Source organism: Zalophus californianus, chromosome 1, assembly GCF_009762305.2.
Source record: "Zalophus californianus isolate mZalCal1 chromosome 1, mZalCal1.pri.v2, whole genome shotgun sequence".
Classification (NCBI taxonomy): Eukaryota; Metazoa; Chordata; class Mammalia; order Carnivora; family Otariidae; genus Zalophus; species Zalophus californianus.
In genome coordinates, this window is record NC_045595.1 from 207,389,710 (window position 1) to 207,414,086 (window position 24,377).

The 24,377-nt window shown below is 45.5% G+C and overlaps 1 protein-coding gene across 1 annotated transcript; it reads left to right on the forward strand.

Annotated features, from left to right (window-relative positions):
- Window positions 1-720: 720 nt before the first annotated feature.
- Window positions 721-10,014, forward strand: RIPPLY3 (ripply transcriptional repressor 3). The gene is made up of 4 exons (XM_027586773.1): window positions 721-838; window positions 1,750-1,816; window positions 5,686-5,753; window positions 9,001-10,014. Exons 1-4 carry the CDS (start codon window positions 735-737, stop codon window positions 9,308-9,310), a joined length of 549 nt encoding a protein of 182 aa, XP_027442574.1. The 5' UTR covers window positions 721-734; the 3' UTR covers window positions 9,311-10,014.
- The last annotated feature ends 14,363 nt before the right edge of the window (window positions 10,015-24,377 follow it).

The window sequence follows — 24,377 nt, forward strand, 5'->3', positions numbered from 1 at the left end:
CGCAGCGCCGTCGGGGCGTCCCGGGAGCCCGCGCTCCGGCACCGCAGGGAGGGCAGGTCCCGAGGGTCCCGAGACGTCTGTAGCCGCGCCCCAAAACCCCGCGGCCGCTTAAAAGGGGTGGACATGAGAGCCTCCGTAAATCTGGGCACCTAGACGCCCCCGCAGGAACCAGAAGAACCCTTTAGGGGCCGCGGGGAGCCCCAGAGGGGCGGGAAGAAGCTAGGGACCCCTCCGCGCCCGGCGGGGAGGCCCCTGGGCCAGCGCCCCGCCACCCCCGACCCCAGAGGGAGAGTGCCCTACAGAAACTCCCCCCGTCCCCGCACGTGTCCTCCTCCCCGCGTTTCCCGAGTCGCTTCCCGCCGCCCATTCCCCAAGCTTCCTCGCCCTCGCCCCTGGCGACCCTCCCTGGGTTTCCTTTGTCCCCTCCACACCCTCGCCCCGAGCTTCCTGAGTCCTTTCCACGGATATTTCCCCCCTCCCCCATCGCGCCCCCCGCGCGGCGCCCCTTCTGGAGCTTTTCCCGTCCCCTCCCCCTCTCCGGCTTCCCCGTCCCTTCCCGGAGCCTCTCCAGCGCCCTCCCCACCCCCTCCTCGGTCTCCCTTGTCCCCTCCCGCCCCGCCCCCGTTTTTAAACCTGGCGCCGAGCGCACTGGTAGGTGAGCGCCCTCGCCCGAGCGGTTAGAGGCGCGGCCGTGTCGCTGGCGCCGCCGGAGAGGCGCTGGCTGCGCGGGCACCATGAGACCCGAGGCTGCGGCCGGAGCCCGGGAGGCGCGGGGGCGCGTCTGTCAGTGTCCCGCGGACGGTCCCCGGAGGCCACCGCCGCCGCGCAGGCCCGAGAGGTGAGGGTGTCCCCGCGGTCCCCTGGACGCGTGGAGAGGCGCGCGGCGCGTCGGTGCGTCGGTGCGGCGAGCGCAGAGCGGGATGTTCCAGCGCCGCTGAGCCCCCCGGATCCGGGCGGAGCCCCGGAGCCCGACGGCGACGCAGCGCAAGTTCCTTAGCCTTAGACGGGGATGCACAGTCCTCTCTATTTTCCGCGCACGGTGCCGAAGTGTGGAGGCCCAGGAAGCGCCCCGCGAGTAAATGGGCCAACGCTTCCATTCATAGATCTGAAATTCACTGGGCTGGGAACGTTGAAGTCTCGGGGCCTCTCAGCTAGCCTTGTTGCAGGGGATCCCCTCACCACGCGGACTGTCACACTCTCGATAACAGTCTTTGTTTGCCCGGCGCTTGGGGCTCAGCCCTTTCAAGGTAGTACAGTTAAAGTGAGGAAGGGGCTGGGTGGTTAGGCAGCCAGAGTGGAGAAACCCATCCCCAACCCCACCCCCCTTTCGCATCGTAGAACCCTGTGGAATCATCTCTGCAGGGTCAAGATCCTTCAATAGCAGAGGGGGTGCGGTTGAAATTAATGAGCAAAAAAGTCGCCACCTACAGTAGGGAATCAATTGAAGAATCCAGTCAGGTTGGGAGAGAAATCTCTCAACTAATGTGTCCCCTGATAATTGCATCAGATTTGGGACTTCTCAAAGCCAGTGAAGGCAGAGAACTGAGAATGCGGCAGGAGGAAAAAAAAAAAAAAAACGCAAATGGCACGGGTTTATCCACAGACTGAGAACTTGAGAGAACTTTCTGCGGTATCCAGTGACTCTTTCTCAGGCAAACGTTGGAATTGATAAGAATGATAACTCTTATGATATACTTTTAAAAGACAGCAGAAAATTCTGGGGTTCACCTCTGGTCCCTGCCTTTCCAGCCCCACACCATGGAGACCTTGGATCCTCACACCCCAAGAAGCTGAGCTGACCAGAACCGGAAGCCGGGTAAGGTTAAGGTGGGCATTGTGGTATCGAAGGGTTCAGCCAGAAAGTGGCAACTAAAAAATGACCATGAAAGGCCTCCTCAGCTTGTCCCTCCCTTGGTCCTCTAATGCCGAAGTGCCTGTGGGCCTGGGAGGGCTGGGGGCTGGGTTCAAGGCCTATGCCCTCTGAGGGGGCTGTACCGGGAACCTGGGTGAGCCTGCTGTTGATCAGACCTGATCACATGTATAGATTGGGCTCCTGCTTGCTTCTTTCTTGAAAAGCAAAACCACTATGGCATAGCTCTTTCAAGGGCATTTTAAAGAAGAGTTCTAGAAAAGAGCAATTGAGAGAGATTTCTTTATGTTGAGTCCCCCCCCCAAGGGCACCCCAGCAGGTAGAGAGAGGAGGGGAGAAGGCTGCCCCAGTCTCCCTTCTGAGTGTGCCATTACTGGTGGGCTTGTACCACAGTGCAAATAAGGGCAGAGACCAGTCTGGGGTGCCCAGAAGCCCCCACCCACCAGCTGGCCCTTTCTGAAGCACTTTTGCCCAGTCTGCAAGCACTCCTGGGGTAATTCATGTTGTCTGAGCAAATACACTCCAGCCGAGGGCTTTGTGGGTAAAGATTAATCTCCACCACAATTCTTTTGTTTCCTGCATTGGTAACTAAATTGCTTTATACTTGTTGAAGTAATGGCTTGCTTTCATAGAATTTACCTTTCCTTTTTTAAAAAATCTTAAATTGTAAGTTGATGACTTTTATAATGCTGAAGAGCTAATCAGGCTGGGAAGGACCATGTATTTAATTTACCAAACATGTGGTATATGTTATGTGGGCAGTTATTTGTAATATGATAAGAAACTCAGGTGCACGAAAGCTGACCTTTGACTGTATTTTGATATTCAGACTACTTTATTAAATTAGCCCGGATAATGGAAGTTTTAATTGTTGCTGTTATTTTAAAAATGAAACAAATACAATCTATATCAAATTAACAAGGGATATGATTTTGTAGCCTAAGTTACTCTTAAATATGTGCAATATCTAAATAATGGAGAATAATTAACATCTTTTGCATTCAAACTTAAGGTCTTAAACATCAGCCCTTTAAAAGGTGCTTGGGAGAGGGAGAAATTACAGAAGTTCACAATTATCCAATTTTTTGTTAAATGAAATGTATATGGAGCCTATCAGTTGTTGCAAGAGTAAAAATACAATAGCACAGTATAGTATACAAGGCAGTTGGGTTTTTTCCTTATGATGAGAAGGATACTTGTGAGAAAAATGATTACTTGCAGGAAAGTGTTCAGCTGTAGGAAGTTGCTAGGTGATCGTCAGCATGGCACAGTTGTGTCCGTGGATTTTGGGAGTGGGGGTGCTCTGAGGGGGCTGTACCGCATAATGCCCCGCTTGTCCGGCCAGCTCTTTCCAGAGCCCAGCGGGCCAGGCAGAAAGGACAGTAGCGAGCGACCGCTGGTTCTAGGTACCGCGCACTGTTCCGGGAGCCCAGGCAGGGAGAGCGCAGCCTGGCGCGGGGAGGGAACGCTTCTTGCTCAACAGCGCCCTCTCCCGACAACACGGGAGAATCCCTTGGCTCCAGAGCCCGGTTGTGTATTTCCCCCGAGAAATTCGAGGGCTGGGTTCAAGGCCCTATGCCCTGAGCACTGGGGTCACCCTCACCCATTTAGTACCCCTACCTCCCTTTGGGAGCTGTCTTCCTCTCCTGCCTGGGGAAATGAAGGACAGCCTAAGCCTTTGTTGACCTCTGTTACATTTCGCTCCTGGCCACTTGCCCACCTTGCAAGGGAGGGGATTTCCTAAAAAGAGGTGTCTGCTGGGTTCATCCTCCCATTTTACAGGCTTCCCACACCATCGCTTTATCGGGGTCAGAGGCTGCAGGGGGAGGAGAACGGGAGACTCTAATGAAAGTCGGCTTGTATCTCTTCTCTTACTCCTATGGACACACACACACACACACACACACACACACACACACACACACACACCTTTCCTTGTATACATTCCTGATCCCCTTGAATTATCCAAGTGTGAATGTGCAGACATTTCTGTCATCAGAAAATGATCTTTAATTGGAAGACATTTGTGGCATACAGTTTTTAAAGCTATGTATGTTGGGGGTAAAGTTTTACAGTTTTTAAAGGCGTAATGTATGTTTCACAGAGTCTGGTTAGAATTACTCACTTAAAGGAAGCTGTTTTTCTGTGCTAACCCTGCCTTTTGGTGTCCACCAAAGTTTGCGCTGTGGCATTAGATGTGCTCCCCTCACAGGATATAAAGTCACCTCTGACAGCCCAGGATGGCTTACTGTGGTAGTGAGCAATTAGGGGTATTTCATAATTACAAACAGAACCTAACACGGACATGATTCTCCGGAGTCCTCAAAAAGCGAACTTCATTTTGGAGAAGATTTTGTTCCAAGAGCCTCATTTTCTTTCCCTAACTTCACTCACCCAGGCATGTTGTAAAAAATACGGTTGGTAAAATATATTGACATTTGCTCACAAAGGCCACACGCCTATCACTGCGGGATAGAATGGGTGTGATGATCCTTGGTGACAAACCATCCTCCCGGTCCTTCCTTGTCCTGCTCTAGCAGATTTTGTCTCACTCTGGTTTCTGCTAAACTCCATGCAAACCCAAGGGCTAGGGTTTCTGATCCATTGCCCCAGGCCATTTCAGCTCACTTTCAAGCTGTTCCTGGATGGTCTGTCCCAAGACGCCCCACTTCCCGCTTTCCATAGTAACTAAAATTTTCAGAGCTCTGAGATCAAATGACAATTACCAGCTTTGCAGCCTCTCAGATCATCTGACCACAGTTCAGGCCAAGTTCACTGAGATTCAGGACCTCACGAATTTGGGCAGAATGGGGTCAGTCCTGGACAGGCAGGTGTGACTGTCCCTTCACCTCCCTAACGCTGATGCTGGTCACAGCATGGACAAGCCTGGCTCTCTCTCTCCCTCTCTTTCTGCTTGTATCCTATCTCCATCAATGTTGCCCTTAGTGGCTCAAACTGGCTTCCCTTTCCTCCACTCGTGATATTCAAGTGGTCAAGGGGTTTTTTGAATACTACAGAAGCGCCCTTGGGATCCATCTTTCCTTGCCTTCCTGTCACTGTTCAGACCTTTATCCCTTCTTGCCCCGTGCCTCTGAGCCCTTACCTCCCCAATCTAGGCTGTGCACTGCTCCCTGGGGCCACCATTATCCTTAAAATACAGATCTGACTGTTGAACTCCTGGCTCAAAAACCAGCATTGGGCTCTAGTGCTGTCTCCAGAATGAAACCTAGGCTCAAAAGTAGGTATTCAAGGTATCCTGTAATCGGGACTCAGCTTCCTGCTGGAGCCCCTTAAATAACACAGCTTCTCCTTCATTCCACCCTGGGCTCCTCACCTTTCCCCACCTATGCCCTCTGTTTTCTGGTCCCTCAGAATTTGATGTTCCCCTCCGCCAGGAATGGTCTCAGACTTGCACACCCAAATGCTACTGATGTCTCTGCTAGGCCCTCCGTGAAGCTTTTCTTCCTCCCTGCCTAGAAGCGTTGGCATCTTGCTGTACAAGGCTTTGTGGTGTAGTCATTTGCCTACGTGTGTGTCTTTTCCCATTAGGTTGAAAAAACCTGAACTGCAGGACTGTGTCAGACTCATCTTCCCATCTTTGAATCCCTCACAGTGCCCAGGCCATTGCTGACAACAGGAAGAGAAAGAGGGGCTTATCAAATACCCTGAGGGTGTTTAAACTGTCTCTAAAACTGGTATTGATACTAAGAAGTTCAGACTACTTGGATTTTCTTTTTTTAGAATTTCCGGATGCTAAGGTTCTTGACTATGAGGTTTTTGACCATATCTGTGTCTGTACGTGTCTGTCTTTACAGCTTGAACCTGAAGGTGACCAACAAGCTCCGGGATCAAAGGGGGCCTTTGGGTTTCAGCATCCTGTAAGGTAACATGACCTGACAGTAATAAATAGATTATTTCCTTTTAATAGAGGCATAAATACACTTTAGTGTCTTCAACTGTGCACATTCCCAACAAAGTAGAAAATAATTCGGTATATTCTCTAATATTTAGTTATTATCCCAAGAAACTTCAAGGATCTTTTGTTGGATTTCTGGAATCTATTCTGGAATCATTCATTCATTAATTCATTCAGTGTTCTAGCTGCAAATTGGATTGACCTCTTTCCTTTGTCTTTTGTTTTTACCTCTCATTACATATTATGTCTTGTGTTAAATTCAACGGAATATGAATTGTATACAGGTGTCTGCTTATCTACTTAAATATTTAAGCCCATTCCGATTTCTCTCCCAGGATATCAGTTAGTATATTGTCCAGAGCAAAGTAAACCTTCAAAACGTGTGTGACCAAATGAGGGGTCGGGTGGATGGCTCCACCACGGTTGGCTCCTCCAGGCTTTCTGAGCTCCCACAGTCCTGGGGGTGATCAGGACCCGCACTGCTGTGGGTGGCTCCTCCAGGCTTTCTGAGCTCCCGCAGTCCTGGGGGTGATCAGGACCCGCACTGCTGTGTCCCTCTTACATTTCATCCACTTTGGGCAGGTGGCTCATGCTCAGGATTTGTATCTGTTTCTCTGTCTCTTTCTCTCCCCATCCTGGAAGAGTATTTTTACCCTGGTTATCCTGGAAGACCAAAACTTTAGTAAAATCCAAAGATCCTAATTGCTAGAGATAAAATAGAAAGTCCTTCAGACTGGTCAAAGAGTGATTTTTGGAAAAGGGAAACTTTCCTCGTGCCCCTGACACCAGTGGTCTTTTTTCCCCACAGGATCACTCGGGAAACTTTAAAAATGCAGACGCTGGGTGGCCCCCCGGGGGTGCTGACGCACTCGGTCTGGGCAAGGCCTACGTGTCTGTATTTTCACAGGCTCCCTGGCTGATCCCAGCATGCGTCGGGGTTGAGGGCCACCATCCTCCTTCATGCCCTGTGAGCACCACCTGCCCTGCACACCCATGCACCTGCTTACCACAGACACCCTGCTGCTCCCCAATGTTTGATTCACTGAAAATGCAGGGACTGGTGAAGCATGCATTACAAACCAAGGACACAGGTTTATTCTATCTTTTTATTACAAAAAATTTCAAGCTTACACACGAGTGGAGAGAATAGTCTCTCCCCGCCTCCACATGCCCATCTCCAGCCTCAGTAATTATCAACAGTCTTCAGATCTGATCGTGAGTATCACCCTCTCCCAATTATGTTTTTATTATTGTTAGAATATTTTTTTTGAGATTTATTTATTTTTTTAAAGATTTATTTATTTATTTATTTGAGAGAGAGAATGAGAGAGAGAGAGAGCACATGAGAGGGGGGAGGGTCCGAGGGAGAAGCGGACTCCCCGCCGAGCAGGGAGCCTGACGGGACTCGATCCCGGGACCCCAGGATCATGACCTGAGCCGAAGGCAGGCGCCCAACCAACTGAGCCACCGAGGCGCCCGAGATTTATTTATTTGAGGGAATGGGAGGGGCAGAAGGAGAGGGAAAGAGAGAACCCCAAGCAGACTCCCCACTGAGCACAGAGCCCGACCCTGGGCTCAATCTCACGACCCTGAGATCCTGAACTGAGGTGAAACCAAGAGTTGGATGCTTAACCAACCGTGCGCCCCCAGGCGCCCCTGTTGTCAGAATGTTAAAGCACTTCCAGACAGCCTACAAGTTCAAATTTCCCGGTAAATACTTCAGCATTACAGCTAATTTTTAATATGGCCAAACCCTAAACTATGTTTATGTTTCCGTCATTATTTGTATTTTATATAATATTCTGTATATATAATACATATATTATATATAATATATAATTAGATTCTGTCATTATTTGTATTTTATATAATATAGATATATATAAAAATTTAATATATTTACTATATTTATATATAATAATATATATTCTATATATAGAAATCATTTATATATATATATAATGGTTTTCTTTTTCTCTGTTTGTTGCAGAGATCCTCAACCCTAGCACTATTGACACTTTGAGCTGGATAATTCTTTGTTGTAAGGGGCTGTGGTGGGCATTATGGGATGTTTACCAGCATCCCTGGGCTCTGCCCACTACATGCTAGTAGCTTCTCCTCAGTTGAGGCAACCAGAACTGTCTCCAGACATTGCCAAATGTGCTCTGAAGGTTGAGAATCCCTGGCTTATCAGAAATCTTAGGAAGTTCAGAATTGTCATGCATTATTTATAGTAGGGCATTCTCTCTCCCTCTCTCTCTTTTCTTCTCTATCCAAAAAGAGAGAAATTGCATTCAGCTTTGCAGGGGTGCATGGCTGGCTCAGTTGGTAGAGTGTGTGACTCTGGATCTCGGGGTTGTAGGTTTAAGCCCCATGTTGGGCATAGAGATCACTTAAAAATAAAAAAGAAATCAGCTTTGCAAATAAGTAGTGGTCAAATGATAATCCCTCTCAGTTCCTCAGAAGACCTCAGGAAAAAATGCAAATAAATTAGTGAAAGGCATAAGAATAAGGGGTTATGGGGAGAGTGAAGGGTATTTTAAATACTTTCCATGTATAACTGTAATCCTAAATTCTACATAACCTGAATTTAGAGTTCCAAGTTTATATATTTAGGTTTTTTCCCTTCCTTCCTTCCTTCCTATTCTTTAGACACATAGTCAGGGTTACCGTTTTCTGTTCTGGCAAAGCTAGGAACCCACCCCTACAGCTTCTCTGTAGCAATGTCCAGAAAAATTAGCTGCTTCTCTAGACTGCGGTTCCAGAGTCATATTTCCCCCAGAGCCCAAAGGTCACAACATTCCCCATCCTTGGGGGTGCTAGGGGGAGTGGGGCCTAACCTAAATAAGACATATATTCTCCAGGATAAGTGACGTTCTCTGTTTGATCAGAATGAGACTCTTCATCTTGAAACTCAGTGTTTTAATTTCCTTTTACCTTCATGGAAGCACACCCTTTTTCCTGTGGTGGTCTAAATCGATCTGCTCACTCCAATTATAGCTTGTTTCTGAACTGGTGTGTAGGGTTCCTTTTGCCAGGTCTCTCCACCTGCCCACGTTTTTGTGTTCTGATGATTTAGAAAACACTCTGTGCAGCAGAAGGCAAGATCAGAGAGGGAGATTGGGAGTGAGATGCCTCTAGGGAAGGGGACCTGCTAGATGGAGGTTAGCCTGTTTCAGGGTGATTAATGGTGTATTTGTTTCTTAAATATTAGACTTTATTTACCCATTTCAAAGCGCCAAGAGTATCTGCAGAGTTCTGGGGAAAAAGTGCTGGCCAGTTTCCCAGTGCAAGCCACAATTCATTTCTACAATGACGAATCTGATTCAGATGATGAAGAACAAGAGGAAGAAACCCAGTCTTCCAATCTTCAGAGTCAGGCGGAGAATGGCCCAGGAGGGAAGGACAGAGGTCAGCTGACAAACCCAAGATGGAGTTCTGTAGGACAGAGTGGCCTCGGTGGTAAGGGTCGACTCCCTCATGGTGACTCTCTGGGGGGCACAGAGTGTGCCTCGCCCAAATAAATGGGGTATCTCTCCCACACCAGACTTGGCTCACATGTGCTCTTGGGGACAGCTGTGCATTTCCCCTGGTATACAGGGTTTGGGGACTATCTCTGGCCAACAAGAACTTAGCTTGTAACTTTTCCTGCTCCTGGAGGTTCTCTTCAGGGCACTCATGCATACCATTGAGAAAGGAACCAGGAGGTTTGTGTTGACATGGGTTGTTATCAGATGGGACCAACTTTCAAGGCACATTCATATTGTCACTCTGCCATCCAATGACAGATTATTCCAATATAGATTAATAACCCACCGATGCCTCTCACTTCACCTCAGACTCATTATGTAGCTATTTCTGCTTTTGTAAACAAAAGGATTTAGACATTGTCCAAGGGTGGATGTGTTTGCTTAGTGGCATTTCAAAAAAATTTATGAAAAATAAAACTGAATAACTTCCATAAGAGTAACAAAAACTTTAAATATGGATTTCTAGGGGAATAATTTCGGTTTAAAATTTATGATCCTTGTCTAAGGGCTGAGTATATGAAGATATAGAGAAAAGAGCTTTAACTCTTAGTTGGGAACTGGTTTGGGCTTGTTACTTGAATAAAATAACACTGTTTTCAATCAAATTATCTAATATAAAATTATTTTCTTTTTTTATATTTTGATGATCAAATGATTGTGTTCCACAAGTTTGTTTTAAACTATCTTATATATGATTGTCTTCCTATATATAGTTCTTTAATAAGTTTATACTTGAAATAAATATTTTGAAAGACAAAATGTTTGATAATCACCTTTTTTGTTTAAGACAATTTATTTGTTTATTTATTTATTTAGATTTTATGTTTTTAAGTAACCTCCACACCCAACATGGGGCTCGAACTCACAACCCCGAGACCAAGAGTCACACGTGCTCTACCCACTGAGCCAGCCAGGTGCCCCATGTTTAAGGCAATTTTAGATTTAATTAGTGCCTGCTTTAAAGTTTTTATAAGTTTGGATGTTTTCATATTTAACTCTTCAAATGATATTGTTTTTAAAAATAAAAAAATGTATAAAAAGAAAGCAAAAGGGATTATAACCTCAATGCCCAAAAAGTCCATTAAACATTAATAGTAAAAAAATTGGAGTAATACATGCAAATATTTTAACAATCCAAACAGCATAGAGAAGTATACATTTGCAAAGTAAAAGTCACCCTTTCCTGTTTTCCTCTTTCTCTGTGCAAAGGTACCTAACATCAATTGTTTCTGACTGCTCTGCCCCTTTAAAAACTACTATTTATAGGGTGCCTGGGTGGCTCAGTCGTTAAGCGTCTGCCTTTGGCTTAGGTCATGATCCCAGGGTCCTGGGATCGAGTCCCACACGGGGCTCCTTGCTCAGTGGGGTGCCTGCTTCTTCCTCTGCCCTTTCCCCCTGCTTGTGCTCTCTCTCTCTCTATGACATAATAACTAAATAAAATCTTTTTTAAAAAAGTATCCATATGCCCCAAAATGCCCCCTTCCCAGCAATGAGCCCAGGCCCCTTCCCCACCTCCCTGTCCCGGTGACTGGGCTGCTTTGCTCAATGGGAATTATTTACACTGACCACGGGCCACATGACACTATTCTTACCTGTTTCTGTAGCATGTCCTGCCATGCTAATTATATAGACTCTACTAAGATTTTTCCATTATTTTATTTTGGACCCTGCATGATCAACTGAAATCAGAGGGATTTTTTTGTTTGTTTGTTTGTTTGGGCAACTTAGTTTTAATCACCTTTTCCTCCTTGTAATAGCTCATTAAAGAGGAAAACTACCTGTTTTTCTGTGTCTGCATGAGGCATTTTGTGAAAATGCTGGTGAAAAACCAATGCATAAATAGGCAATTTTTTATGATGCTTATAAATATGATGGATATTTATAAAAACAACTTGAACTCCCTTGGAATTTGCTGGGCAAATCTAAAATATGATATCATTATAATATTCCGTTATACCATTACATGGCAACTTTTACAAGCAGATTTTATTTTTATTTTATAGTTTGAAACATTTCAAAAAATGCTCAGCATCATTAGCCATTACAGAAATGAAAAATTAGAACAATAGATACTGTCAAACACCTACTAGAATGATTAAAATTTTTAAAAGACAGGGCGCCCGGGTGGCTCAGTCGTTAAGTGTCTGCCTTCAGCTCAGGTCATGATCCCAGGGTCCTGGGATCGAGTCCCGTATCGGGCTCCCTGCTCCGCGGGAAGCCTGCTTCTCCCTCTCCCACTCCCTCTGCTTGTGTTCCCTCTCTCGCTGTCTCTCTCTCTCTGTTGAAAAATAAATAAAATCTTTAAAAAAATTTAAAATTTTTAAAAGACAGACAACGTGGAATAACTAGAAGCCTCATACATCACTGGTGGGAATGTAAAATGGTTAAGAGTTTGGAAAACAGTTTGGCAATTTCATTAAAAAGTTAAACACAGGGGCACCTGGGTGGCTCAGACGGTTAAGTGTCTGCCTTTGGCTCAGGTCATGGTCCCAGGGTCTTGGGATCAAGCCTCACATCGGGCTCTTGGCTCAGCGGGAACCCTGCTTCTCCCTCTCCCTCTGCCTCTCTCCCTGCTCATGCTCTCTCTCTCTCTCTCTCTCTGTCTCTCTGTATCTCTGAGTCTCAAATAAATAAATAAAAATCTTTAAAAAAAGTTTCAACACAGATTTATGACACAAGCCAGCAATTCCATTTGTAGGAGTCTACCCAGGAGAAATGAAAACATTTGTCCACAGAAAGACATGTACACCAATGTTCATAGCACCTTTATTTGTAATAATCCCAAACTGAAAAAAATCCAAATGCACATCTACTGGTGAATGGATAAATAAAATGTGGTCTATCCGTTCGATGGGATAAAATTCAGTAATAAGAAGGGATAAAAGGTAATATTAGTGCAGGCTAAAACATGAATGGACCATGAAAACATGATGCTAAGTGAAAGAATCCAGATGCCACAGACTACACTGCATGATTCCTTTGTATGAAATGTCAAGAAAAGGCTTGCAGTATGCTTGGAAAGAGAGTCGTTGTCCAGGAACCAGGTTGTGGGGTCTTGTGTGGCAAGCTCGGGGCACCCGCCTATCTAGAGGACAGCGGAGAAAAGCATGATGGAGTTTTGAACAGGAGAGTAATATGATCAGGTTTGTGTTCTGAGCAGTCTTTCCGTACTGAGGCAGGTCTGAGTATAAGAAAACCAGACAGGAATCTGTCACAGTGATGAGAGATGCTGACTTGAACCCTGGGAGGAAGACAAGAAAGGAGGACACCTACTTGAGGATGTACATTTCTTTTTTTTTAAAAGATTTTATTTATTTATTTATTTGAGAGAGAGAATGAGAGAGAGAGAGAGCACATGAGAGGAGGGAGGGTCAGAGGGAGAAGCAGACCCCCTGCTGAGCAGGGAGCCCGATGCGGGACTTGATCCTGGAACTTTCCAGGATCATGACCTGAGCCAAAGGCAGTCACTTAACCAACTGAGCCACCCAGGCGCCCGAGGATGTACATTTCTGTATGTCCATTTCTGAGCACTCTTTGTTGGGGTGGCTGAATTGTAGAAGATGCACCTGCTCACTAGATAACTAACTGCCCGTTGCTCTCCAAATTCATGCTGGCCATTCATGCAGGCGATGTTCTTTAGAACACCCCAGCTAACTCCCTATTCTCTCTGTCTTCCTATAGCGCAATTTCCTATCACCTGCTCCATGAAGGAGATCTATTCTCTGATTGTGGCTAAAGAAAATCAAAAGCTTCATGTTAAGCATGTGATTTCCCCTCTCCTCTCCCACTGTGCCCGAGCTCCTCAGCAGATTGGAAGGCGTGCTGCCTCCTTCCTAATAGTCCTAGACCATAAATCTAAGCATGCAAGAAAAAACAAAGGGAAAAAGACAAAAGGCAAATCTATAACAATAATTATATATAAAAATGCATTATATATAATAATATCATATATATACTTATATATTGAATATAATTATAATTGTAATATATATTACATAATGCATTATATATAGTATGTATATGCATATAATGCATAATGGTTGCTCAGCACTGGGACCAGGTGCCTTTCCATGACAGGGATTGACTGTTGATGGGTGCAAAGAAGCTTCTTGGGGTGATGGAAATGTTCTAAAACTGGATTATGGTGATGGTTGCACAATTCTAGAAATTAACCAAAATTATTGAATTGTGCAGTGCCGTGAATGGGTAAGTATATAGTACATAAGCTACACCCCCAATAAAGCTGTTTAAAAAAAGCTTAGACTCTTCTACTAAAACAATATTTGAATTTTTTTTAGCCACTGAACCAATTAACAAACAATCTTTTTTGTCATGAAAAAAATTTATATATTTAAAAAAAATTTTTTTTAGATTTTATTTATTTATTTGACAGAGAGGGACAGAGCCAGAGAAGGAACACAAGCATTGGGAGAGTGGAAGAGGCAGAAGCAGGCTTCCCGCAGAGCAGGGAGCCCGATGTGGGGCTCGATCCCAGGACCCTGGGATCATGACCTGAGCCTAGGGCAGACGCTTAACCGACTGAGCCACCCAGGCGCCCCTATTTTTTAAAAAAGTAATCCAAAGGAGAAAGCTCTAAGTAAATTGTTTGGTTTCTTAGTTTTTGACTCTCTGGGTTTCTCAAGGCCCTGTCTTCTGCACACTTGTAGTGCCCTCTGAGCCATCCATCACAAAAAAGGTGATGAGGTCTCAGGTGTATGTTCAAGATGATGGCTTCAGTTCCAAAGAAAGACACTATGGGGAGACCGTTTGCTGAGACCCAGGTCATCATAAAGCTAGATCTTTCTGTGAGCATCTTAAATTACTTTAAACTCCAAGATTGCATTGTTGATCAATGTGGAAGAACTCTGAGCCAGATTTAAGTTAGGTGTAAGACTTGGGGCTCATTACCAACAATACCAAACAATAATGGTCACCAGCTGTCATAATTTGGGGTCTCTCCAACTACATCAACTACACCTGCAAATGCAGAAGTTTTACAGAGTTTTCTATGATATACTGATCCTAGCAACATTTAAAACTACAATCTAGCTCATTAAAAGATATATATTTTTTAATTTATTTAAAAATATATTTCTTGGGGTGCCTGGGTGGCTCAGTCGGTTGGGCGTCCGACTCTATCTCAGCTCAGGTCTTGATCTCAGGGTCATGAGTTCGGGCCCCACTTTGGGCTCCATGCTGGGTGTGGAGCCTACTTAAAAAAAAAATTATCAACATACAACAGATACAGAAAAGTGAGCAAATCATAAGTGCTTGATGTATTTTATTTTATTAAAGAATTTATTTTTTAAGTAATTTCTCCACCCAACATTGGGCTCAAGCTCACAACCCCTAGATCAAGAGTCATACACTCTACCAACTGAGCCACCTGGGCACCTCAGTATTCGATGAATTTTAAAATAGAACACACCCTTTAAAATACAAGACAGGTTAAGAAATAGATTACCATCACCCCAGGAGCTCCTCTTATGCACACTCCCAGCTAACACACTCACTGTCTTCCCCAAGGATAGCCACTATTCTGATTTCTTTCTTTCTTTCTTTCTTTTTTTTAGGAGAAAGAGAGAGAACGGGGTTGGGGGGGTGGGGCAGAGGGAGAGGGAGAGAGAGAGAATCCTAAGCAGGTTCCATGCCCAGTGTGGAGCCCGATGCAGGGCTCCATCACACAACCCTGTGATCATGACCTGAGCCAAAATCAAGAGTCAGAGTTTTTTAACCGACTGAGCCACGCAGACGCCCCCGACTTCTAATACCATTGATTTTTGTTGCCCACTTTTGAAATTTATACAAATGGAATCATACAGTATGTGCTTATTTGTGTCTGGTTTCTTTTAGTCAACACTGTGTACCTAAGAGTCACTCATTGTTCTCCGGTATTCTATGGTAGGAATATATCACTATTTATCCATTCTATTGCCAATAGGCATTTGGATTGCTTCCAAGTTTTTGGCTATCATGAACAATTCTGCTAAGAACTCTTTTGAATATGCCTTTTGTGCATATATGTATGCATTTCTGTTGAGTAGTTAACCTCGGAGTGATTGCTGGGTCATAGGGAATGTGTATGGCTGGCTTTAGTATAAATCATTTTATTTTGCTAAAATCTAGAAAGCCACTTGAAGTGATTTAAGAGTAAACACACCCAAATGCAGAAATTTTCCAAGTATAAACACACGTTCATTCTTCTTCAGAGTTGACCTGAGCAAACACTGTCATAGGCAGGACAATTGAATATCAGTCACGAAGTTACTGGAGTGTGATGTCTCACAAACATGACTTCTGAAGACACCATCTCCTGTGAGTTTCAGCCCTCAGGAAATGAGGTCGACGTGAGCTTTCTGGCATTCCTGCCTGCTCCCTGGTTGGAATCTGGATGAGCACGGCTTGTATCCCTGCTTTGGCTTTGATCCCAGAGAAAAGCACTACGTTTGTTCAATTTCCCCCTACAATCTGGAAATAAATTTATTTTGGGGTTAGTAAAAAAAAGTCTAAGGTGGTTATTAGCACAGGATACCAGGCTGAGTCTCTCGGTCCCTAGACAACACTTCTGTGTTTTTTCCTGGGGCTCTGTGATTGTTTCCCAGGAGGGACTATAGGCTTTGCCTCCAACCAGTTCTTCTGGGGTGGCCTTGGGCTCATAAACGACCCCTGTCATAGCCCAACCCTGACGTGCCACCTTGAAATTTGAATTCAAGCCAAGGGAACCCTGATTCAATCCACGGTCCATCCAGTCGGATGTTCTCACGGCACAGGTCAATTTTAGAAATCCAGAAGCTCTGCCCCCAATATAAAGAAAACCTCCCTCCCAGGGAGCGTCCACATCAGTTTCATTTCCTGGTCTTTGGACTGGTTGTCCTACCGGGGTTTGGAGAAACCTTTTTCTCAAAACAAGAGACCCTCTTGCTTCCTGCCTGCCCTTAGGAATTTGAGGGGCTCATCAGTATTTCCAGGCCTCGGGGTCTTTACGTGCTAATGGACCAGGCTGTCGGGAGGTCTCAGTTTTATTTTCTTTCTATTTGGATTCCTTCTGTTGCTGCCTGATCTTTCCCAGATCTCTGAAGTATGTAGTACATAGAAGGAGCAGCTTTTGGAATAGTGTCCGTAAAGTCTTTGTGTCTAGATGGCAAGCGGTGGCCACATATTTTATTTCTTTTCTACAACACACTAGTGCCCCAAAGAGACCAGCTTCAGCATAAAGAGAATTTACCATATGCTCTTCACTGTGTGCTTTGGTTTGCTTTAAAAATTGCCACAATTTTTGACATTCTCATTTGTCAGTGGCAGAATAGAAATTATATTCTCTAAATCAGATGGGCTTCCTGAATTCGGTTATACTTTTCATGTTTTTGATAAACGGTGGCCATGTTCCAAAAAGCTCTACCCAGAACATGTTTTGTGGAAAACTTGTTATTTGTAAAATGGCAAATATTTAATACAATGAGATATAGGACAACTAATGATCTACTTGCTTAGGTTTATGAAATGGAAAGTAACTATTTGGGATCCCATATTTTGGGGTAACTTAACATTTTAAAAGAATTATTTACTGCCTAAGAATATATATTCTTATATTCTTATAACATGTAAGAATGGAATGAATATAAATTCACTCACAGTTAGAAAGATGGTTTAGCAAGGCAAGAGGAAAAGTCTGTATCAAAAGACCAAGTTAGTCAACCAGCCCTTCCCAGTTTCCCATATTCGGGATGATCTAAATGTGGATGACTTAGCTTTTTTTTTTTTAAACCAGTTTTCATCCATCTATCCATCAATCCATTAATTTTTTTAGCAGCTTTATTGAGATGGAATTCACACACACTGTAATTCAACCATTTCAAGTGTACAATTCAATGGTTTTTAGCATATTCATAAATATGTACAACCTTTGGATGCCTGGGTGGCTCAGCTGGTTAAGCATCTGCCTTCGACTCAGGTCATGATCCCAGGGTCCTGGGATCGAGTCCTGCTTCGGGCTCCCTGCTCCCACTTCCCGTGCTCATGCTCTCTCTCTCAAATAAATAAATAAAATCTTAAAAAAACAACAACATACGTACAACCATCACCACAGTCAATTCTAGAACATTTCATCAAAGAAACCCCATACTCTTTAGCTATCAGCTCCCTACTGTCCCACCCCAGCCCTAAGCAACCACAAATCTGCTGTTGGTTTCTATAGATTTTCCTTTTTTCTTTTTCCAAGTTTTTCTCTAAATTCCAGCTAGTTAACATACAATGCAATATTAGTTTCTGTTTCCATAGATTTTCCTGTTTTAAAGTTTCACACGAATGGAATCATAAAGTATGTGGATTTTTGTGACTAGCTTCTTTCACTTAGCATCATGTTTCAAGGTTCATCCATGTCCTAGCAGGTGTCAGTGCTGCCTTCCTTTTTTATGGCTGAAACATATTCCATTGTAGGGATAGACCATATATGTTTATCCATTTGTTTGTTGTGGATATTTGGGTTGGTCCTCTGCATAGCTTCTTAAAGTTCACCCTAACCTTGTAATCCTGTTGTTCTTAAACATGAGACCATAGTTTTCAAGAGTGGCATAGAGTCAGGAGAACTGTGGACAGGGTCTGTGATTTTATGTTTATCTGACGTTTGCCAAAGACAAGCATTCTGGCCCAACATTAGATGCTCCGTGTGTATTCCTCTGCTCCTTATCGAATCCTAAATGGAAACAAAGGGCACTTATTCCCGAGTTTAAATGAATTGCTAAAACCATTACTCTTTCTCCCTCTTCCATTTTTCTCCTCTGCTAGCTTTTTCAAATAAAACTAAAATAGGAGATGCATGGAGGATTTCCTTAATCCACCAGGAAAGTGAGCACAATTATTCTTCTGTGCACAAGTGAAGCCACAAAACTCACCCGAATAGCTGTTTCACTTGTCAGTTACCTTGATCACTCTGAATACTTTCCAGTATGGTCTGACCTTCTCCAAGCATGTCACTTCAGAAAAGCTATCATGATGGTCGTTCTCATCTTCCCCTCCTACATTCAACGGAATATTTAAGATGTGACGAGAAGGTAACAGTAGATCAGTAAAATAACATAAGAAATTTCAAAATAGCTTCCAAATAATACAGGTCCCAAGGATCAGGGCTGTGCTTTTTCTTTTTTCCTTTTTTAAGATTTTACTTATTTGAGAGAGAGAGAGCACGCAATTGGGGGGAGGGCCAGAGGCAGAGGGAGAAGCAGACTCCCCGCTGAGCAGGGAGCCCGATGTGGGGCTTGACCCCAGGACCCTGGGATCATGAGCAGAGCCGAAGGCAGATGCGTAACCGACTGAGCCGCCCAGGCGCCCCATTTCCCTCTTCTTTGGGGACCTTCCCTCAGTTTACCGAGGAAGCCAACTTCGGAATAAGGCCGAGCCTGTACCATGAGCATTTCAGAGCTGCGAGCGGACATGTCTGGCCCTGTGGACTGGTGAGTGGAGAAGGCTGGGCTGTAGAGTGATGAGAAATGGAGCAGATGTGCTTGGAGGAGCAGAGATGAGCAGCTGCTGGTTAGGAGAGTCCTGCTGGTTAGGTAGTTCTTGGTTCTGCTGCATTCCTGACACCCAGCTGCATTCCTGCCCTGAGTTGCATGAGAAAGTCTTATGCTGTCTCAACAACAATAGTAATACTTACATAATCACGTAACACTGATAGAATCCTTACCACGTGCCAGGTGCTGTTCTAAGTACTTCTGTTATGATATTCTCACAAGACTTCGGAGGTCATGACCGTTATTATCCCCACTTGACAGCTGAAGGAACTGAAGGGCAAGTAAATAATTACCTATTCGACCCTCGTAGGGGACACTTGGGGGCAGTATCCAAGTCCCCGGGGCTTTGCTGGTGGCATGCAGTTGGGGGGTGCCTCCCAGAGGATGTTGAGGGAGGAGCCAGGAACCCACAGCCCCAGATTGGCCTGAGGAAGGACCCCAAGCGTGGAACAAGAGAGTGTCCTTCCGTCTCCAGGTGAATGAGCAATTCCCCAAGGAAGCCTTAGTGACCCTGTTCTCTACCTCTGCCACCTGCCATCCTGACATCAGTGGGGAAGAAAGGGAAGATCTGGAGCTCGCGAGGCATGTGAGGTTACAGCCTCTCCCACCTCAGGGAGGGTGAGGGCTCCTGGCATAGGGAATGGGGGCTGAGGGTGCTGTCCCTCCGAGAGCTGGCGCCCTCCCACCGGGCACTTCCGGTGGCAAGTCTCAGCAGACAGAGCAGCAGCTGAGGGTCTGGTGACTGTCCTGTTGCCTCAGGGGGTGCTGGGGTGGCGACCCTGGGCAGTCCTTCCTCTGGTGGTGCTGAGTGTCGTTGATTCTATTTTGCACAGCGGCCGGAGCAGGACATCCCCAACACACCGGGGTGGACTTAGCATAGGGCTGCCCGGGGACGTAGAGTTAAGAGCATTCGAGACTTAACATTTGGGCCGTTGCAGACATAGCATGGGGGCGAAGTTTACGGCACTGGGTTCACCATCCAGCCGCACAGGCCAGTGTGACACCCAAGCACCTGGATTCTTAGCCCGGAAGGACTTGGCCCGGGGTGCAGACCGCCGGGAGCCCACCCTCTTGCCAAAGAAGACCCTGTCCACTTTGCCTGCTCCCCCTGTCCTGTCGCTTCTTCCCTCTGCTCTGGGCAAAGCAGCCACGTTCCCTCTTCTTAGCTCCGTGGCTTGTGTGGCCTCTGCGGCATGGCTGGACCCAGTGAGGACACAGTCTGTCTCCCCAGCTCCCCGCTGCTTTCTGTCCTGGACTCACATACCTTAGGTGGAATCATGTGAAATGGGTGGTTTTGACCCACTTTGACCTACAGAAATTTGATGTTCTCACAGGTCAACCTAAATGTAGGCCTTTGATGTTTGAAACATCTTGCTGCTCGTCGCGGTAGGGAAATAAACAGAAAGAAACAAAATAGGAACTCCTGGGCACATAACAGGCTCCCTAGAGATGGTGCAGGAGGGTTTTCCCGGCCTGTCTGCCTTTCCCGGGGGCCTTCCTGACAGGGAGCTGTGAGGCTGTCTCCAGAGGTGACCGCGTGGCCTAATTCAAATGTCAGACCAGACGGCTCAGCTCAATCGGTAGGGGGGCCAAGCCCCGCCTCATAGATTCCCTAGTGCCTTCCCATCCTCACCTTCACATCTCTGCTCCCCCTCTTCTCCTTCCTGCTGCCTTTCATTCTGCAGCTGCCTCTTGGTCCTGCCCTGGCCCCCCGACCCCCATGAGAAAGAGTCCTGGCAGCTCAGGCTGCTTCTTAGCTCCTTCCTCCTATACTAGAGGCCCCTGGGTCCAGCCCCGTGCTCCTTCCCCATTTCTCCCTGTACTGGGTGTTTTGCCTGCAACATTTCTCCTGGCCAGGCTGAGAAGTCCAGAGAAGTTCGGTTTCCTTCTCTCCACTGTGGGTTTATATCCGAGCGGGCTCTCTCCTCAAGTCATGTGTCCCTGAACATCAGGGGCCAACCTCTGGAAGCCCACCAGCTGCCTCTAGTCTCCCTGCTGCTCCCCGGGCCCTGCAGATTCTGTCTGTCTTTCAGGCCCAAGTCCCTGCTGGCCTCCCTTTGGGATCCTGTGCTGAGGCTGCATGGTGTTTAGATACCCACTGCCTAGGAGAGGGCCGATGACCACCAGCTGACTCTGCCTAAACCTGACTCCCCAGACTCTCTCTGCATCTCCCCTCAGGGAGCCTGTTGCCCCCACCCAGTTCATGTCTATGCACCTGGAATGGACTTTCCACTCAGGGTCCTCAGAGGGAGTCTGGTCAGAGATCAGAGGGTTGCCACTCAGAGCATGGGGGCCAGGCTGAGCTGAGCTGCTCTGGATAAAACATGGCTGCTGCATTGGCAAACGCTCTGCCCAAGGCCTCCCATGGGCCTGGGTGGTGAGAGTGCCGCTGAGTCATCCCTGGGCCCCTGCTGGTCCGCCATGATGTTTGCAGACTTCAGCACCTGCATCCAGCCACTTTGCCAACAGTGACCAGCCCAGCCAAACAGCCTGGCGGCGCCCTCTTCTCTACACACCCTCTTTTATAGCGACTGGTGGCTTATTCAACCACTCACATCATTCAGTAGAAATGTCTTGAACACCTACCACCTGCCAGGTACCATTCTAGGCCTTGGAGACATGAGGTGAATAAGACAGATGAGGTTTCTTCCCCCATGGAGCTCACAGTCTAGAGGGGACAAACCACTGATCATCACAGTGGGGTCTGTGGACTAGAGCTGGGCCACAGATCTGTGTTGCCAGGTTGGGATGAGTTAACACCAAAGTTGAGAGAAGGGTTTAGAAACTTCTACAGCAATTTGACAGAATAACTTGTTTGTTGAGTCTAGTTAAAAAAAATCCAGCTTCTAAAATAAAATAAAATAAAATATTTTTTAATTATATTTTATAAAAATATAGATCTCCAATGGTCTGGAAATTTAGAAAAATTAATTCTATACTCCAGAAATATTGAGAAGCCTTGCCCTAAACTACACATTGCAATTTGTGCCATGAAAAACAGGATGGAGAATAATGGGAAAAACTTGGTCTAAGGAGAGTGGTATTTGATGTGACCTGAAGGGTGGGGAAGAACCAGCCAGGCAAAGAGCTGGGGAAGGAGCTTTCCAGAAAAAGGAACAGCACATGCAAAGGCCCTGAGGCGAGTGAGAACCTGGAAGGCTAAAATAGAAAGGAAGCCAGTGGAGGCAGAAGGAGCAAGGGGAGATAGAGTGGGGGGCAGGCAGGGTGCACAGGCAGAGGACCGATCATGTGAGTGCATTCTATTTTTTTTTATTTAAAGATTTTTATTTTTTTATTGAGAGAGAGAGAGATAATGGTAGAGAGAGAGCATGAGAGGGAAGGAGGTCAGAGGGAGAGGCAGACTCCCTGCTGAGCAGGGAGCCCGATGCGGGACTCAATCCCAGGACTCCAGGATCATGACCTGAGCCGAAGGCAGTCGCTTAACCAACTGAGCCACCCAGGCACCCATGTGAGTGCATTCTAAAGGCAAGGAGAAGCTAGTGAAGTGCTTGAAGTGGGCACGTGGTCTTCAGCACTTCTACCTGCCCCTTTCCAATAACACATGCAAAGCGGAAAAGGGACAGCCTCATCCTGGACTCCTCGGGAGGCCTACGTGTCAGATCCAGAAGGACATTGTGATAGCAGTATCTCTACCGAAGTCTAATCCTGAGACAGGGGTTTCCAGAACACCTTTCTTGCAAAGGTCTGCAAACCTTTTTAAAGATTTTTATTTATTTATTTGAGAGAGAGAGAGCACGAGCAGGGGGAGGGGTAGAGGGAGAAGCAGACTCCCCGCTGAGCAAGGAGCCCGATGTGGGGCTCCATCCCAGGACCCCAGGATCATGACCTGAGTGGAAGGCAGACGCTTAACCGATTGAGCCACCCAGGTGCCCTAGGTGAGTTTTTTTTTTTTTAAGATTTTATTTATTTATTTGAGAGAGAGAGAGAACAGAGGGAGAGTGAGAGGGAGAAGCCGACTCCCCACCGAGCAGGGAGCCCGATGCAGGGCTCGATCCCAGACCCTGAGATCATGACCTGAGCCGAAGGCAGACGCTTAACCAACTGAGCCACCCAGGTGCCCCCCCAGGTGAGTTTAAAGTTTGAACCAGCCCCATAACCATTTCTCTCTCACGCTTTTTTTTTTTTTTAAAGATTTTATTTACCTGAGAGGGAGAGAGAGCAAGCGAGAGCACAACAGCAGGGGGAGGGAAAAGCAGACTCCTTGCTGGGCAGGGAGCCCGATGACGGACAGGTGGCTCCATCCCAGGATGCTGGGATCATGACCTGAGCCAAAGGCAGACGCTTAAGAGACTGAGCCACCCAGGTGCTGCACATAATCATGTTCCTTATTACAAAATAATTACTTTGTATGTGAAGGGGATTTTCTACATGAGTTTGAAATTTTAAGTTATGCTGTACAGATAAGTCATTTCTACCTCCTAGATCCGCTGGGAAGCTCTTAGTTCTGGCTTACAAGTTAAATAAATCTTGACAAATTCCTAGGAAATCACGCCTTGAAATTTCTTTGAACGTACTTCATTATTCTGAAAATGATCATGGAAGATCCACTGTTGTTTTCTTGAATAATTAAAGCTTAAAATGCATATTAAATAAATAAATACATACATACATAAATACATAAATAAATAGGTTATCAATACATGATGTTGATGAGTGAACAGTCATGCTTTGCTGGTGGGAGTGGAGGTCACCTTCCAGGCAATTTGGCCATAGGTAGTCAGAGCTCTTAGAAGTTTTATATGCCCCACCCTTCTGTAAATATTTCCTAGGGATATGATCAGAGATAAAAACAAAGATTTTTATACAGGGATATTTCTTATGGTGACATTTATAAAAATAAAACTCAGGACCATCCTCAAAGTCCAATAATAGAGAATTTGTGAAATTATGGTGTATCCATATGCCACAATATTATGCAATTGTTAACCACTCATAGTGTTATTTGAAAAATGAGGCACACAAAGTTATATTTACAGTGTTTTTGGTTTTTTGTTAAACACACACAGCCTTAGGAGGGCTTACATAAGACTATTAAGAATAGTTATCTTTGAGTCACGGCTTATGGCCACGATTTTAATTCTTTTTCTTTTCTATAGTTTAAAAATTCTCTATGATGCATGCATATTACTTTTTAAAATAAGTTATACCGATTAAAAAGCAATGAAAATATTTAAAGCATCAGTCATTAGATACCATCCCATATCCATTACTTATTTAAAATTTAAAATTTTAGATTTAAAATTAAGATTTAAAATTCTATAATCATGAAGCAACCTTAGCCAAAATCTTACGGACTTTAATCAAGGGTATTTCTGATGTAGTCTGTTCATCCATAGACTGTGTTGTTGATGGGCTCTTCAGCACCTTTCAATCACATCAGTTATTTGGTTCATGGCATTTTCATGATGAAAAATCTGATGTAGCCCAATGCACTACCACTAATCTTATTGGTGACAAGCAGCTTCTGATAAGGATGGGTTAGAGAGGTGAGAATGAGGGCAAGTTTGGGGATTTGACTTCACTGAAACCAT